At 36.9% G+C, this 18,087-nt stretch overlaps 1 protein-coding gene across 1 annotated transcript in view; it reads left to right on the plus strand.

Annotated features, from left to right (window-relative positions):
- Positions 1-3,351: 3,351 nt before the first annotated feature.
- LOC140324993 (tetraspanin-11-like) overlaps positions 3,352-18,087 on the plus strand; it is a 28,212-nt gene continuing 13,476 nt past the window's right edge. Inside the window, exons 1-2 of the mRNA XM_072403097.1 lie at positions 3,352-3,438; positions 9,951-10,142. Coding sequence (XP_072259198.1) covers positions 3,352-3,438; positions 9,951-10,142 — 279 coding nt within the window. The remainder of the gene's footprint in view (positions 3,439-9,950; positions 10,143-18,087) is intronic.

Raw genomic sequence — 18,087 nt, forward strand, 5'->3', positions numbered from 1 at the left:
TCTATGCAGCTGAGTACTTTCACTGTTCTGTAACAAGAAAATGCTTGTAAGAATGCATTGCTAATTACTTTTATATTCAGAAGTTAAGGGGGAGCTGGGCTTTCACAATTTGTACACAATTTCTACTGTTATCACATTTCCACTTTTCAAATCCCCACCCCAGACGCACATTTGTATATTTATATATGCACCTCCCTTGAGCAGCATACATCAGCACTTTTTTCTTAAACATGAGCTTTGAGTTTTACCAAGCAATATTTGTGAATCAAATGAGTAACTTTTGTTTGCTAGACAATATTTTAGGAGCGGCGGAGAAGATTAATCAATCTTTCCACACAGCATGGAGCTGCAAACAAAAGCAATGAGGAAGATTTATTGTGCTGTTGCAGCTTTATTCATAAATTCCATTATTTGCTGTTTTAAAGTAGAATTGCAACAATAAAAAAATGTTGCTTTCTCTTCTTAATTGAGTGTAATTAAAGTAAACAACTGTCTCAGATCATATGTTCCATGTCAGACTAGTCAGAGGATGGAGAAACTTATCTACAAGGCATTGATGACTCATTTATTCATCAAATAAATCATTCACATAGGACATTCATTCAGTGGGAATAACCAGCCAGTACTGTACTTGCTATTCATCTGTCATCATAGCAGTGGAGGTGAATGAGTTAGGTTCAGCATTTGGCAATCAATACTCATTGTGGATAGACTGACAGAACTGCGGTTGATGCAGGATTTATTTATGGGTACTTGTTGGTATTATGTACTCCTGTACCTATTCCTATGGTTAGGGGGCAACTATCCGGAGGCCCCCTAATAATGGAGACTATCACATTTCAATAAGACTTCCCCCACCATCTATCAACCTTTCTGGGTTATTAGGATGAGGCCTATCCTTCAATGTATGGGTGGACATAGGTAGGTGAAAAGTATGACACTGCATGAGGACCATAGACGTTTCTCAACCAACAGGGGCCCTAAATCAGGTCAGCAGGGGACAGCAGGGGACCCCATATCAGTTCTGCACAAGGGCTACATCCACCACTGCCTTCCCTCACAGGAGTGAGGGCCACACACTCATTGCCCCTGCTCAGGGGGGCACAGAGGGTCAGAATAACAGCTGGGCAAGGAGAAGGTCAGCAATAGTAGCCTCCTATTCCATGGTACAAGTTTACTTGTGGGGTTTTGGTGGAGCTGACAGAGAGAATGCTACAGCACTTCTCACATTTATTGATTAGGCTGATGAATTTTTTATTAGTTTGAATGGCTTTTGGATAATTCACTTGCATCAAGCTGGAACATTAAGTAATTTTTGAAGTGAAAAGCCAAATTTAACTCCATTATTAATAACATTTAAAGGGAAGCTCCACTTTTGCTTAAGTGATGCACAAACAGTTTTGTAATTTAATATCATCGTAATTACCTTTTTAGCTCAATCTACAGCCAGCATCAACATTTGAATTATTTTTTACCCTTTTAAAAGCTGAATAGAGAATGAGAAAAAACAAGGTAGGATTTAATAGGTACATTGTTTCTGCTAGATAAGCAGATGATGCTTGTTCATGTGCTAGACGGGGGGATAAGTTAAATATTGTGTGCCTGGTCACCCATGACTTAATCTGTGTGTACATGTGTTGCACACAGCAAAACATAGATCATCAGGAGCTATTAAAAATACTCAATGAACTAAACTCCTACAACCTGAAGCACTAAGAGCAGAGGTGTCTGGACATTCAAAGGGCAGAGACCTGAAAGCCCTGTCTTCCAAATACTTTTCTCTTCATCACCACCATTGTTCTCCTCATCACTCTTTCCCATGTTCCCACGTCTTGTCCAGAACAACATCATCATCATGATGATCATCGTGGTCCAACACTGGCCCATAGTTTCCAAGAACTTGCAACCAGATTACAGACTTCCTACAAAATAACAATGTTGCAGTCTGATTACCAGGAGAGAGTAAAATCAAGGATGGCTGTTTATTGATAAAATTTAGAAGTTTTCTATTTGTTGTTGCTGTACGTTGTGACATGTCAGGAATTAAGTTATACAAAGTTGGAAATTTGCTGAAATGTCCACTTCAAATAGTTCAAACGTGCTGGACCACATTCACTGTGTACACTTTATGATTTTTTTGCTTTTATGTTCTTTATGATATCTGTTTAATCAAATTCCTTTACATTGATGTCTCTTTCAACATTTTTTTTCAAAATTTTTGTAACAACAATTTTTGTTTTGTATATTACACTAGTCTGTCACTTTAATTCATGTATGTTCAGATTATAGCAACATCAAGAGTAAAATGTTTCTGGTGGAAATTGGCGGTAGGTCTGAATGTCATTTTTTTTTAAACTGCTCATTGTTCTCTTGGAACAAATGGGGATTATTTGTTGATCTTTTACTTTGGCAAGAATTCAGCTTTGTAGTTTTGTTTTTGCTGGATGGCCCCATCTATATGGCTGTATTCTCTACAGCATAGTATTATATGTGGCATTTTGTTCTGAATCTTGTGGTCATTCTGTGTAACATGATTCTACTATTATCCAATAAAATATTCTTTATGACATTTTCTGTGACATTGATTGGCGTTTCCCAACAAGATGAAATATCAACAGAATCGGTTAATATCAAAGAAAAGTTTGAAGTTGATATTTCCAGGATAAGGCCATAAATTTTGTATACATTAGTTACCTTCTATTTTGAAAAATAAAACATCTGTAATCTGAAATCACTTGCAGTGACTGATGACAGAACGTGCAATATACACACGGCACCATTCTGTTCTGTGAGCAAGGAGTAAACAGCGGTTGTTCCTGACAAGACGTTCATCAATCTACCGTGATTTACTCCCAGATGACTATCTGGCATGTGTACATAGCTTAAGGCTAAATTTGCTTGGAAAAAAAAAAACATATGGGTTCAATTTCCAACAAAGTGATCATGATGTTAGCACTGAAATATGTCTACTGTTAAATACAGCTTTAACATACAATAAATACAAAATACAATAAATTCAAAACAATGATCAATAAATATAACGACAGACCAATATTAAAGCTGGAGCACAAACGTGGAGAAAAGAAAACAAAACCATTTCCACTTTTATCCTATTTGTCTGGAAATATAAATCCTGAATTCTGATTGGCTGCTTTCATTAACATTTTTATTTTTGCTTGCTCCCAACTTTTTATGTCCTCTCGATGTTTGCTGTTTCTTATGAGAAACGATTTTTTGTTCCATTTACAGATCTGCAGAGAAAGGAAAATCAATAAGTTATTTACTAGATGCATATAAATCGTGTGGAACGGTTCGTAAACTATAAACTGTTTATTTTTAGATTTTGCTGAGATGGGACATGAACAGGACGAGGAGAAAGATGAGAGGGGATCAATCTGCCTAAAATATCTCCTGTTCCTCTTCAATTTCTTCTTTTGGGTAAGTTTCAATATCATCTATTCAAATAGTAAATTTGTGTAAAAAGCTGTGATGGAATTTCTCCTAGGCCTTCATTATTTAACCTTTTGTCTGCTACAAAATAACAGGTTATCCTTAATGTATAGCGCAATGCATATTGATTAGGTATTTCTTATGTTTTGTTAATGTATTTGTTTTGTCAGCTGATTGGTTATATATTTTTATTAAAATTGCTACTTAAAGCAGAACTAAAAATTTGTGATCAGGTAGGGCTTTATTGCGGAAGGGGACAGGTGATATCCCTTCTGCAATAATTATTCTTAGGTGGCTGGTTGCTCCGTGGAACTGTCAAAATCACCGAGCTGCATTGGCTTTCCCAGCTTCCCCTCACTTTCTGGGACTGAATTCCCACATGCCTACATGCAGATATAACATGATCCCAGCCAATCAAGATGCCCAAAGATCCAAATTAAGAGGAGAAAAAAGATGGCCACGTCCTGTGGTGAAATGGGCACAGGTGACTATAATGGAATTTAGTTCCACTTTAAGTAAAGTATTTAAAGAAATATTTAATACAGGTTGTGTTTATGACACTCAGTCCGCTGAATGAATGCCCAGCACAGACTATATTAGATGGCATGTCTTTGCTAGGAATAAAGGAAAGTTAGGTGCATCCATCCTCTGAATTGTAGGATCCAACATCTCATCTTAAAGTTCTTCTAGGGTGAGTGTCTCTTTTTTAAAGTGATGACCTGTAGGGGGTATTTATAAATGGTTACACAAGATTTGAGCTGAGATTTGGTCACTAAAGTCACTACTGTACTAATCAATGTTCTCCTTATTGGAGAGGAAGCTGTAACTGAGTATTTGCAGCCCTGACATGAGGAGGCAAAGATGACCATCTGCTCAAAGAGACACAGTGAGGAACATGACATTGTAAGTCAGTGTGCCTGATTTATTAGAGTGATCCAGCAAACCTGGAATGGATTTCTATAAAGTCCATTGCTCTTTGCTAGCAAACATTTTGAATCCCGGACCAGATCCATTCCAGGCCCAGTGATGGGGGAAAGATCACCTGCCCCCATGTACTACTTGTGACTTGTCCTTTACCCTCTGTCTTTTTGGACAGAGTCTCCATATTACAAGTCCTCTTTAGTATGCTTATTAGAAAACTATTTCAGCTGATACTATTAAAAAACAGGATTGCTGCCTTGGATCTTTACTAGCTGACAAACAAGAATATTTCAAATGAAGATAAAGAATTTTCCGCTTGACATCCAAGCACAAACCGAAATTGCTCTCTGAATTTTAAATAGCATGTTCGGAGAGAGACAGAAATATTTAGCATTTTCAAAGCAAAATTATTGCCTGAAAAGTTGTTTTCTCCTGGGCTTGTAAGTACTTAAAATTCCCTGATGTTTATTATGCAGAATTGTACTCTATTATGGACAGTATTTGTCTGGTCTTAAAGTCAAACTCCAGGCTAGCAGCTCAATACAAGTGTGAATTATTTCACCTGCCAAAGCATTTGTAAGGGTTGTGTATAGCCAAATGTAGCATGGTTTTTGGAACACTCAGCGTACATTTCAACGCATTAAATTGTTTTTGCCTCCCCAGTAGCTTGTGCGGGAAGAAAAGCCCTAATTCTGATAGTATTGTGATCCAGCCAAACTCTGACCGCGTAGCCAGGTCTTACACCTCTATACAGTTATAATATATGTAAAGATTTTTTATGATAGAGATAATAGGGTAGAGTTATAACCCCTAAAAGTTTTTGTGCCTTTTGTGTGTCGTTGGGGAGATTTCTCCTCACTTCCTGTAACTATACGTAAGGTAAGTAAAGCCTCTATTACAGGCTGGCCTAATGTGACTTAAGCTAAGACTACATAGACATTTTTTTACATTACGTTTTTTTAAATGCTTAATAATGCCTATACCACTTTTAAAGGTGTTCATGGGAGTTTTTGTACAAGTGTTTAAAGGCGTTTTAAAGCAAGACTAAAAATGCCTATAAAAGCCCAAAATGCATATTGATATTCCTAGTCATTTCAATGAGCAAGTCTACACCAGGGAGTTCATGGGTAGCATGTTTTTGAGTATTAAAGAGAACGGTTCTTGCTATGTTTTATGTTTTTTTAACTGCTTGTAAATGCTTGTAACGCCTATAAATGCTTATAAATGCTTCCACTGAAATCGATGAAGGCGTTTACAAGCATTTTATAAAGACTTCCATTAAGCCATAACTTTCATATTTACTTTTAAAAGCCTGCTTTAAAATGTCTAAAAATGCATACAAATGCCCATAAATCCAATAAAGGCTTAATAGGCAACTTTAGGCTTGTTTGAAATCTTCCTTAACCACTTATTAAGTGTAAACACATTTAAAGGTTGTATGGGAGTTTATAAACATTTAAAGAAACCCTCTGTAGACCTAAAGCAAACATTTATAACATGTTGTAAACTATTATAAACTATTTTAAACGCGTGTACACTATTCTATTTGTTTTCAATAGAAGAATTTACAAACACTTACAAATGCCCCCCATTGATTTTAAAGGATTCAATGACGAACAAAATGGAAATATCAAAAATCTTGGGTTGTTCTGAAAATAAATAAAAGTTTTTTTAAAATATCTGTGACATCTAAGAAGGCTTCCTGTTCTATCTAGCAAGCAGTACTGACTGATCCAATACCATGTTACCACCACTGAGCAAACTATAAGGCAGTAGCTGAGTTGAGAGATGAGATGAGTACATGATAACTTAAAATAAACATTTCACACGGTGATATATTCAGTGTTGCAATGTCAAACTCCCCATGCTTTTCCTCTACAATATTTTGTCTATCAAGCCCTAAAGTGTGCTTTTGTCTTTCCTGTAGACCTCAAAGTATTCTGCTATTTCCACAGAAATATGCATTTCTCTAGAATCATTCAGCAAAGCAGAATTAATTCATCACTAGTAGTGTCAGACTGATCTTTGTATTCATACATCCTATAAACGTGTTCACTGTGTTAGACTGACAGTAATAGACAGACAGTCACCAAGCTATTTCTGCATATTACTGGAAATGATATTCCAGTATAAGACAGACGCAAGGACCTGTTATAGGTAACCATTGTTACGGAAAATACATATTATGGTTTATAAATAAATACATATTTAAATAAAATGGTAAGTATATAAAGAAGAAGATAAGGAAAAAGTCCTGTAGCAGGAGCCCTATAAGAGCTGCTGGATTGTTTTGGTCTCTCCTATCATACCATAATTCAATTACATTGGCACAATTTAATGACTCGGTGACAGGGAAAGGATAAATATTTGTCACCAGTAAGAGGCCTGACCTAAAACACACAAGTATGAAAACAAACATATAAAGCAAAATGAAATAACAATAAATGAGATCAATGTTATCAGTTTGTTTTACACTAGATGAAGAGGAATGTAACTGACTAAGGGTACTAACTGCCACTTACAAAGCCCTAGCTAACCACTGACCAGTAGGAATAACTGACACAGCACCTGCCATTGGTGGGACCCTTGGAATTATTAGGAATACAACAAGGAAAAATGGCCCAATAAGTTATGTGGCAAGGACCACTAACAACTCCATTGTCTGATGAACGTCTTCCTGGATTCATTCTATCCTCGGAGTGTGGTACATGCAGGTTGAGCTTCGGGAAGGTTGCTAGAAATCAATGAAAGACAGGTAGATTGCAAGGTTGTCTAAAAGGTTGTCCAATGAGCAACAGGTATTCAACATTACCATCTTTTTTTCTCTCATCCCTGGGTACTAGTAAACGCAGGCCCAGTACTGATGAAAAGAAAAGAAAACTTCAGGCAGGAAAGATGCCTAAAGGGTAGTGTTGCTCCTTTTCTGTGTGGTGGTCAGTATTTCCCCAATGTTGGTCTTGATGCTGTCCATAACATTCTGTTCTTCCTGATGTCAAGTCCCTCTAAACCAAGGTCTAAGTGTCAAACTCTGGCCCTCGGGCAATGATAGGCAATGATCACATGGTGCCTGACTACCAGGGGCATTGTGTTTGTTTCAATCCATTAGAGACTGCATAGTGTAATATTTAGTGTCAGACAAACCTGTGATGTGGGAGGATGAACAACACACAGCCTGCATAGATAGATAGAAATTAGTCTTTTCAACCCTCAAGTGTGTGTAGAGGGGTTTGTTTTTGTTAGTTATGCATAAGTGGTAAACTTCCTCAATTTTTCCAATAAATTTCAAGTTTGGCCCCCCATTTGGTCTATGTTTTTAATTTTGACCCTCTGTGTATTTGGGTTTGACACCCCTGCTCTAAACTTTATTTAAAGACTACAACATTGTCTGTTCCAAAATGTTCCCTGTTTCTCTAATTCTAGTGGACATTTGTGCTGGTTGGATTGATTGCCTAGATTAGTGACTGCTGATAAAGTCAACCACAGTGATTTTGCCTCTGTGACATGTCCGTCCAACCAAAAACATGTCTCAGCTGCATGGATCTCATAATTAAAAGGACTGCTACCCCCTCAAAATAAAAGAAAACTTCTTTTATGGGGGTACAGTATAAACCCCATGGAGTAGGTCCTTGGTATGATTGAAATACAAAGTATAATGTTGTAGGACAGACTATAAATATTGCACTAGGCACATAAGGCAATGCAAGCACAGGACACAGCAACAGGTCCACCTCAAAGCCAACCCCAGTACTTGTTTGTGTAATATACTGTTTCTTTGATTTGATTTCAGAAGTCTGCAGATAGTTTCACATGAATCTTTCATGAAATACGAGATGCTAGACAATAATAAAAATGAATGATTGCTGATAAACAAACATTCAGATCGACAATTTCCTATTTTCTGCTTTTGCAATTCTGTTAGCCACAATAATAACAACATATTAATAAAACTAGGAACAGCTTTTATGCCCTGGTGATTAGGAATTCAGAAGTAGCAAACATTTGTAGTATATTCACACAAAAGTGCTGGCCAGAAACTCTATTTGCTCAAAGGAATACCTGATCACTATATTTGGAAGGTATTTGGTTTATTCACTTTCATTACAGCCGTGTACATTATATTTGCCAAGTGGTGATCACAACAAAAGTAGCCAACAGGGTTGGTTTGAAACACCTCTGATGACCTTTTGGGAGTCGCCAATAACAAAGTGATGATTTTTTTAGATCACCACTTTACAAGTCTTACAAAACCAGTTAGATGTAATATTTACAAAGTGTGGGGGAACCCCTACCTATTCTAGCCATACAATGCATGGTCTATTTATAAAGAAGTGAATCTGACATTCCCTGATCAATCATTTCCCATGTCCATGTGTTTGAAAAGGTATCTGATTTTTCATCACGGGATATTTTGGGGAATGTCAGATTCTTATATAAACATACTCCAATGTGAAAAACACCAAATCAATAAAAAAAACTACTTTCTATTGATCAAGTTTTGGGTGGCATTTCAATGTTTTTGGGCAGATCAATGTTTTAAATACAGAGCAATTACTGGACAAGTGTATGGTACATTAAATACATGTAGATGATTGACCTGATCAATAAATTAAACGATCAATATCTATGTTGATCTTAAAATCAATTGAGAATATCATCAAATGAAAAACTCATGTGTACCTGATGAAAGAGTTACTTTTACCTCTTGTCCTTGTGACAACTGTTTAAATTTGACTGATCTGGATTTTTACTACAGCACTGTTCACGTTTAAACCAGAGAGAATTGCTGTTGTGTAGAACATGTAGCTTAGTTCTATATATTTGCTCAATAATTTATAACTTTGAATCTCTTCAGTCAGCTAACACTTACATGTTCATGTATATTTAATGTGTTGTGGGAAAGATACAGCTTGAGGGGAATTGTCAATGGGCCTGATTGTAAACGGCATAATCCAAAATAAGAACGATGTGTAGGTCTACTTATAGCTGCCTTCCCTGGAGGACTTTCTTTATACATTGCACTAAGAAGGTTGTTGTATTATGTCTGAATAACTCTTATATATAGAAACATTTTAAGGAAAAATCTGGACATTTTCCTGGTGGAAAAAAAAAGACAGAGAATGGTGAAAGAGGGCAAAAATCCATTTTTTCCTTGTCTCCAGTTGTGACCTACTTTATCTGGGACTGAGTTCAGCTTATTAATTATTAGTCAAGCAGTTATGCTAAGTTTTGCTCTATTTGTGGAAAAATTAGCCCTTGATTGTAAACAGCCCCTACAGTTTTAAAATAATCACAGTGGGTAATAAATCACAAGCAAACTGAGATGATGACCCTCAAAGTGCAATGAAAATTTCCTGACTTCAGAGAGGTTTGGTTATGTTTAGAGCCAACCTATACTAAATATGTATTTCCAAAAACTTAAATACATTGCAGGTTAATGGTTTTTAGATATGGTAGCTGCATTAGTGTTCTTTTTACTTTTTTCAACTACATGTAAATAAATGTGAAACTGCAAGAAAGTTCAGACTTTCTCCTGGTAGGCAGTGCAACTTGTGTAACTTGCATCTCTCTCTTTTGTGCAGATCGGTGGCGCTGCAGTTATTGCAATGGGATTGTGGACCTTGCTGGAGAAAAGTAGTTATATATCATTCCTTGCCTACAGTACTCTTTCAATATCTGCATATATTCTGCTGTTTGCTGGAGCTGTGGTTATGATAACTGGATTCCTAGGATGCTGTGCTGTGATTCGGGAGAAAAAAGCCTGCCTCTTGTTTGTAAGTAGCTCCTACTATAATAATTGACCTAAAGTGGTAGATGAGAAGTGATGTTTTTTATATAAAAATGCAGAGCAATGAATTTGTGTGTATCTGACAAATTCATTTTGGATTCATTTTGAATAGAGTGGTGAGGAGTCTCAGCTGTGGGTTTGCTTAATGGGGAGATTTTATTATCACTGGTACAGAAATTGAAGATGAACCTCCTACGAAATCCACTACAGGGGACACCTGTATTAGTGACAACTCTTTGAGAGAGGATATGTTATCATTTCTGGAAATGGCCCTGTCATTAGATCATTCATTCAACAATAATCTTTCCATATTATTTATATATGGATATAATGAATGTTAAATATTAGTAGAGAAGAGAAAGTAGCGGAGTTACCTTCCAGTGTACAACCAACCCTAGGGCAGTTATAAATGATCAACAAGAATTGGTCAAAATGAAAGAGGGGGTCTTTAAGATGTTATCAAAACAAAACAAGAAGAAGAAACACAAAAAATGCACATTTTCGGAAAGTATATATAAAACATTATTATTATTGAGAGATCAGGAACTGACATAAAAGTAACTATTGCACAGTATTTTAAAATAGTGGCAAGTCCATCAAAAAGGATACAGTGAATTGTTCTATGTCCTTTGTTTAGGTTGATCCCATTAGCCCAACACGTTTTGCAAAAGCACTTCCTCGGGGGATGTGGGAATTTGAAAGTTAGACATCTATATAGAGGAAAGGATGGTACATTTATACATATATCTATTAATCAACATACATTGACATAAAACATATGGTGAATAACTTATAGAAACCCTTACCAAAAGTGGATGTACTAAAGGGAAAACCAAAACCTTGAGCCTAAATACTACCAGCAATCCCAACAATTTGACACCAATTTTAACCACCATTTACTCAGAAATATAAATTCACCTTCAAATAATACTGGGATCTTAAACAGCTTGAAGTGTTTGGGACAGAATCACAGATATCAACTATTTTTCTAATTTAAAAGGCATAACAAACACTTATTGAATCAAAATAAGCAAAGATCTAAATTATACATAACATTATTAAAACAAATACTTGGTCTAAAACATCAACCACTCACCCAATAGGAGATTGCAAATTATGCCTGTAAATGGATAGAAGGCAGAAGGATCAAAGGTCATTCTTACCATTAGAGAAAAAAGATAATAAAGAAAATAAAAACAATAAAACATATATACATGCGTATAAAATGAATTACCCCATCTGCAGTTTAAATCAACATGGCGAGATACCTTGGGTAGACAATGGTATATAGGTAAATAACCATTTGATGGGACTTTTGAGGCTAGAAACACATTACAAATGTTTTAAATGCAAATTTATTAAAAATTATTCTTTATTAAATATCATTTAAGAAGCAAAATTGCTCACAACATAAAAACATTGTGCATCAATATTGATCTCCTTTTAGGATACCCATTGGAGTAATTTGACGTGTTAGGCGGTACACTTCTTCAGGATATAGATTCAAGCCCTAGCAAAGGGCACTTATCACACAGAATGGACAGCAGCGAGCCAGAAACACGGGGAGATAGTATGCCCCAAGGATTACTCTAATTACTACAATGGGTATCGTAAAAGGAGATCAATATTGATCTGATTTGGTTTTATGTTGTGAGAAATTTTGCTTTTTAAATGAAAACATGTTTTCATTAATTATATAGTGAAGTCTTAGACATGTTTGCATCTTTAAAGGAACCACACATTTTATTGTCATAGTGCCCAAAAAACTGCTGGAAACTCTGGATTGCGTTGCAATTCAGGTTATCTATTGCTGTCTCTGGTTGGGAGATTTCACTACCTTTTCTGCTAAACCAAAGCACAGCTGATTAAAGATCTGCAGCTACAAAAATTGAGCTCTTAGCGACTAGTGTTGATGTTCGAATTCAGGTTGACCCTATATTCGACCCGAATATGGCTGTTCAAATTCGGATAGACCCTCATTTAACCCCTAGTGCCCTGCAATCCCTCACTGTCAGGAGGATTTCCAGGGCTTGGCCAAAAAAAAGTGACCAAGGACGCAGACGAACGAGGATTGTCGTTGGAAAGGAACGACCGCCACGGTGGATCTGATTGGCCGACGATCTTTCACTATCTATCGTGTGTACCGTTGTTCAGTGATTGTGCATGTGTCTGCGGTACACTTTCTGCTTTACATGTCCCTCCCTGCATCGTTCAAACGATTGTATCTAGTGTGTGGACACTGTTGGTGGATTAAATATGAACGATCATATTGTTACAGCATGTACAGAATTGTGCACAATATGAAAGTATAATCGTGCATAATCGTTGATCAGTCGTAATCGTTCATTTTCTAACAATAATTATTGGAAGTGTGTACCTAGCTTTAGCCTAATATTGATGTGACAGGTGCTCTTTAATCTTCATGTGAAGTACAGGGGTATGTAATAGTGGTATGTATCTTTTTATAATGTATCTTTTTATGTATCTTTTTATAATGTATCTTTTTACATCTGTTTGGAGGCTGTAGAAGCTCTACACAGTGCTGAAAAAAACCCGAATTTTTCCTCCAATTGACTTTAATGGTGTTCGACTTTGACATTCAACCACCCGAATAATTTTGCTCTATTCGAGCGAATAGCTGACGTATCGAATAGTGAGCTATTTGACCAACACTACTAGCGACATTGGAATTCTCAGGGATGGTTAGGGTAAAAAGAAATAACAGGATTTTTTTTTTTAAGGTATGCAAAGACTTTCTTCTTTGCTACTGTCAAGCAATGTAGTTTGGTCTCTTGGCCTACTTACTAGGTAATAAAGATACATCACTATACTATTACTCCATTAATTCACCTCTTGTCCGCAGTCTCTTGGTGTTAGATTGACAGTATTGTAAAATGTATCAGAGCTTGCCTATTCTTCACAGTACAGTATATTTGTGTGTATATATATATATATATATATTTATTTTTTTTTTTTTTTTTTTTTTAGACTGTATAGCTGGTGTTTAATAATGGCTGTTGGAGTTCAGCTCTCATTATTACTACCGAGATCCATTGTGGCACAGTGTCATATTCCTAAAATAAAGTTCTGTACAGAATAAATTTTACAGTAAAAAAAAAAATCAGAATACTGACTGAAACTATAAGTGACACTGAAAAAAAAGCCCTAAAAATAAATGTTATATTGTACAGCAAGTGAGCTTTATGCTGGTCTAATTACCTAGCACACACAGGCCATTGTAATGACAAATTGCTGAACCAGGATCCAGTGCAGTCCATAAATAGGATGTGTCCACAATGTTTGTTTACTATATAAGTGAAAAAAAATTCTCGCTTTCTGAAAAATGACCGCGTAGGAAACAATGCAGAGATCTAGCTCTACCGAAGTGACCCCAGAGAGGAAGCTGGTGTTATTGAACACAGATAAATATTACAGATAGAGTAGCTGTACATGAGATGTGAAAAGGCGATCAGTCACTCTGCAATATGTGCCATATAAATATATTATTTTCAGAATCATTACTTTTTATAAATTAGAACTTCAAAAAAGTAAAAAAAATAAATGTGTTACCTGCCAAAGAATTTCAGTTTTCAAAAGCCTAAGTCCTCATATATAGACAGAAAATGACTTCTGGAATTGAATACGAACTATAAATACATTCATATGAAAGCTATCAAACACTGTATAACTTTCTGTGATATGCTGGGCTTGTATCCCCAGGGAAACGCTAAGGTTCCATTGTGTGGGGAAATAGTGTCTTACTAAAATAAGGATAGCATCTGTTGTAACAAAATTACTTATTTAAATGAATGCAGTAACACGTACAGTATTTGTAGTTGCATTATAGATTATTTAAAAAACAAAAAACATTTATAGCCAAGATATGATGAAACTAAAAAAAAAAATATGAAACATATGAACTAATATTAAACACAAAAAACTAGAGTAACCATTATGCCTGGAAGATTTTACAAAAATTCTAATGGGAAGCTCTCAAGGCCTCATCTGTCAAAGGTATTTTAACACCTAACTTCAGTAGCCCAGCTGTTCCAAAAGGAAAAACATCCAGCATTGTCTCCCATTTCTTGTACGTGCAATACGTCATGAAAAAATACCACAACTGTGTCTGCAATTCACAGAACAGTGATGCTGAACAGCACTTACAGATAGATAGATATAGAGAAACACCCAATGCTGGAGAATGAGAGAAGAGGACTAGGATACTGCATGTCACTTGATTGGTCCAATCATTCTGCTTGTAGCTTCACCAGCTTCCCTTTGGTCATATGTAGTCTTTCAATCTCAGCATCCCCGGCACACTGTGTACAGCTAGAGGGGATTAGGCAGAATGTCCTGCAGCCTAAAGTAAGCGGCTTACTTTATGGCCTTGATCCTGTCTTACTATTGGCAGCCAGTTCTTGTTCAAGGCTCTGGCGGATGGATCCTTAATGTGTTACCAGTGATTTTAACCAACGGTACTCTGCCTGAGTGTCTTTTTTGGATACCTGAGCTCAGCCTGGCTACGACCCTGCTCCTTGTCTTTGCCAGCCCTGATCTCGGACCATCTTGATTCTTCCTTGCCACCTGCCCAGACACCTTGAGCCATCTTGATCCTGATTCTCACCAGCTGCCTGCCCTAACTCCTTCCAGAGATTCCAAGATTCCAGCCTACTCAATACCTGATCTTTGGCTGTCCCCACACCTACACCAAAGCTGTCTGTTGGGGGGGGCAGACCGTGAGGGTTCTTCCCATACCAAAGTAGTCCAGTGACCACTAGGGTTACTTGCCTCTCACTCCTGGGAAGGGGTTCTGGTGAAGACCAGGGGACACAAAGACTCCATGACATCTGCCAGGGGCGTAGCCCTGACACATACCTACTAACTTCAGGTTTTCATCTAAGGAGGGACAGCTATGAAAGCAGATAATATGGATATAATACAGTGTGCAGTGATGCACAATACATGTGTCTAAATAGTACTCAATACTGAGGATGGTTTTTAAGGGGTCTGAGTCAATCCATAGTATCTTCTGTATTAAAATAACTGCACTAAAACAGTGTCAGTGATAAACTCCTCAGTTACTGACCCCCAGTGCAGACCTCAGTAACAAAGGCCCAGGACAGACCTGAATAGCAGACCCCCAGCAGTGTACAGAGCTACCGTTTACATTGTAAATCTTGGATAGCCCCATCAATTCCACACAGCATGGAGATCTCCAGAAGACAGATTCACATTAAATGAGATCACAAAGTAGCACACCTTTTGCTAACTTTCACAATGCTTTTGTAAACTTTCTACTACTCAAAGGAAGTCTAAAACGCACAGGAAGCAGTGTAATAAACTTTAATTTTTTATCTATGTGCTGCTCACATACAATATAAAAAAGTAAAAATGGCTAATAATCAGCCTTGCATCTATTTATTTCAAATACTTGTGAGTGTATTTACATACAAGAAAACAATTTAATATACTGAGGCATGCCAGTTCTTAGATGAGGTGGCTGCATTCATTTATTTTTACCTGTTGATCCAGCCAGTGACAAACATCTTGTCCTAAGGTGACAATGCTCACTGTAATATATCTATGGGTAAACTGTAGGATGAGACTACCATACACCCCCCACATCTCTTCTTATCCATAGAATGGCTCGGCGGTCAGCTCATTATAGGAAGTTACAAACTCAGTGAATGTCTTGCAGGTTTGCACTTATTAAACAATGCTTAATTTAGATATAATTTAAAATGGTGCTATATGACCAGGTTTAGACCAGCATGAAAGCACCATTTTGGGGGCGGGGGGAAATGAAAAATCTCAACATGGCTAAAAATATACGGAATAAGGAATAAGGAAATTGCAATATATCCCGCAAAAGTGGCAGTAAAGCAATAACAAGGCCATCACCTGTGAAGATAGGAAACCCCTCTAAAATTGTTAGTGTCTCACATTTCATGGGAAAGGGCCCTCAGTGATGCTAGTATAGGTAGAAGAAGGTAGGGCACACTGATGCAAATTCCAATTCTCAAAATAGAACAGAGCAGAACTGCCACTCATAACCCCACTCACACCACTTGCTATTTAGAACCAAATGCTCTGGGCATCTTTCCTCATATAGCAGGTACATTAGAGTAACCTATGATAGTAGTTTTATTTCTAACAAAATTATTAGATATTTTTTCCTAAAATATAATTGTTGAATACTAAAAAAAAAAACCAATATCTTGGAATTAAACTTTTCCTATTTCCACTCCATTGGTCTGGTATTGAAATATTGAAATTCATTTTTAATCTATACTGTTGACATGTGTCTCTAAGAGGGGATTTTCCTGATCTTACTTTCTTCTTTTTCTGTAGAATAGAAAGTAAACTAAATCTCCAAAGAACTAAAAAAAAAACAAAAAAACAAAACAGGAGTCGTAAAAGTCCTAAAAAAAAGTTTTGGTTTGCATATAGCATAGCATAAGCTCCAAATGGGCACTATATGTAAAATCAGAATCCAGCAACCATGGGGATGGAGCTAGCAGAGAAAGCAGGTGCAAAAAGTAAAAGCCGGGAAAAAAATGAAAACCAATCAGCAGAAAAATAGTATCCCCCTAAATCAGCTTAAATACTGCAGATTTGACTAGAGTTCCCGTGCTGTTAACCCTTTTTTCTAATTATTTTATTTTCACCTGGGGGGTTAGAAGGTGATTAATGCATAACATATCGCCAGCTAAAACCTTCATAAAATATGGCGTAGGCAGCTTCCGACAGTGCAGCTAGAGAAAATATTAATTGATGGCAGCCAGTTCTCTGTAATTCGAAAAGAGAAACAAAAGCTACTCAATATTTGGAGTTAATGAGCAGTAGAGTGTGATGTGCACGTTCTTTTCTCCGCTGGACGCAGAACAGCCAGGAAGAAGTAAATTCTGTTGTTTAAGGGATTATTAGTACCCTGCTAGCCAGGCCCTGTCAGGATCCTCAGGATTTTCTATAGCCCTGTGGGACTAATTTGTGTAGGTTTAAGAAGTGCAGACAAGTCATAAGTAGGCAGAACGGGAATAAAAGAACCATTAAGAACACAACATGTTTTGCATTAATGGTTTAACTCCTACAGGTAACACAGGGACAGACCCTGGGTACAGAAGCAGCGTTCAAGCCCTATGTGGGTCAAGGGCGAGCTTTTGTTAACAAAGTTAAAGTATTTGTATTAGAACAGCAGTTCCTAAACTACTGGAAACTGATTTTTTTAGGAGATTTTCTTTTGGAAGTACATGCATAAAAATAAAGTGGTCTTCTGCTAAATTGTAGTGTTTTCATCTGTGTGTAATTGGGACAATTTTACTTTATATCCTGTGTTAAGGCACAACAAGAAGAGAGATACCATGGGCCTCATTTATTAAAGCAGTGGGGAGGATACACTTTCATCAGTGAAGCTGGGTGATCCAAGCCTGAAATGAATTTCTTCAAAGTCATTTGCTAGCAAATGTTTTGAATCCTGGATCAGATCTATTCTAGGTTTGCTGGATCACCCAGATTCACTGATAAATGTGTATCCTCTCCACCCTTGGAGTGGTTTAATAAATAAGGCCCAATCTGTACAAACTGCATCAACAAACATGAGTTCCATTTTTTTCTAGAACTTTGGCTGATATTGGTCCAATTGCTGGTTCATTTCACCAACCCTTTTGTCACTATTGCATCTTGTAGTTATGCAGTAGCCATTAGAAAGAAATAGAGGTGTCTAGTAGGGATGAGCGAGAATGCTTCTGGCATTATTGTGAAAATTTCCTCGAACTTCCGATGGTTATGCAAAATTTCAGAGAACCGATTTTGCAAAACCATCGGAAGATCGAGGAAATTATAACAGGAGGATTCACAGGGGATTCACAGGATTCCCTGGGAATCCTCCTGTTTGTGATCCCTGGGGCTCTAGAGATTAATTAACCTCCAGT

The sequence above is a fragment of the Pyxicephalus adspersus genome, chromosome 2, assembly GCF_032062135.1.
Source record: "Pyxicephalus adspersus chromosome 2, UCB_Pads_2.0, whole genome shotgun sequence".
NCBI classification, from domain to species: domain Eukaryota; kingdom Metazoa; phylum Chordata; class Amphibia; order Anura; family Pyxicephalidae; genus Pyxicephalus; species Pyxicephalus adspersus.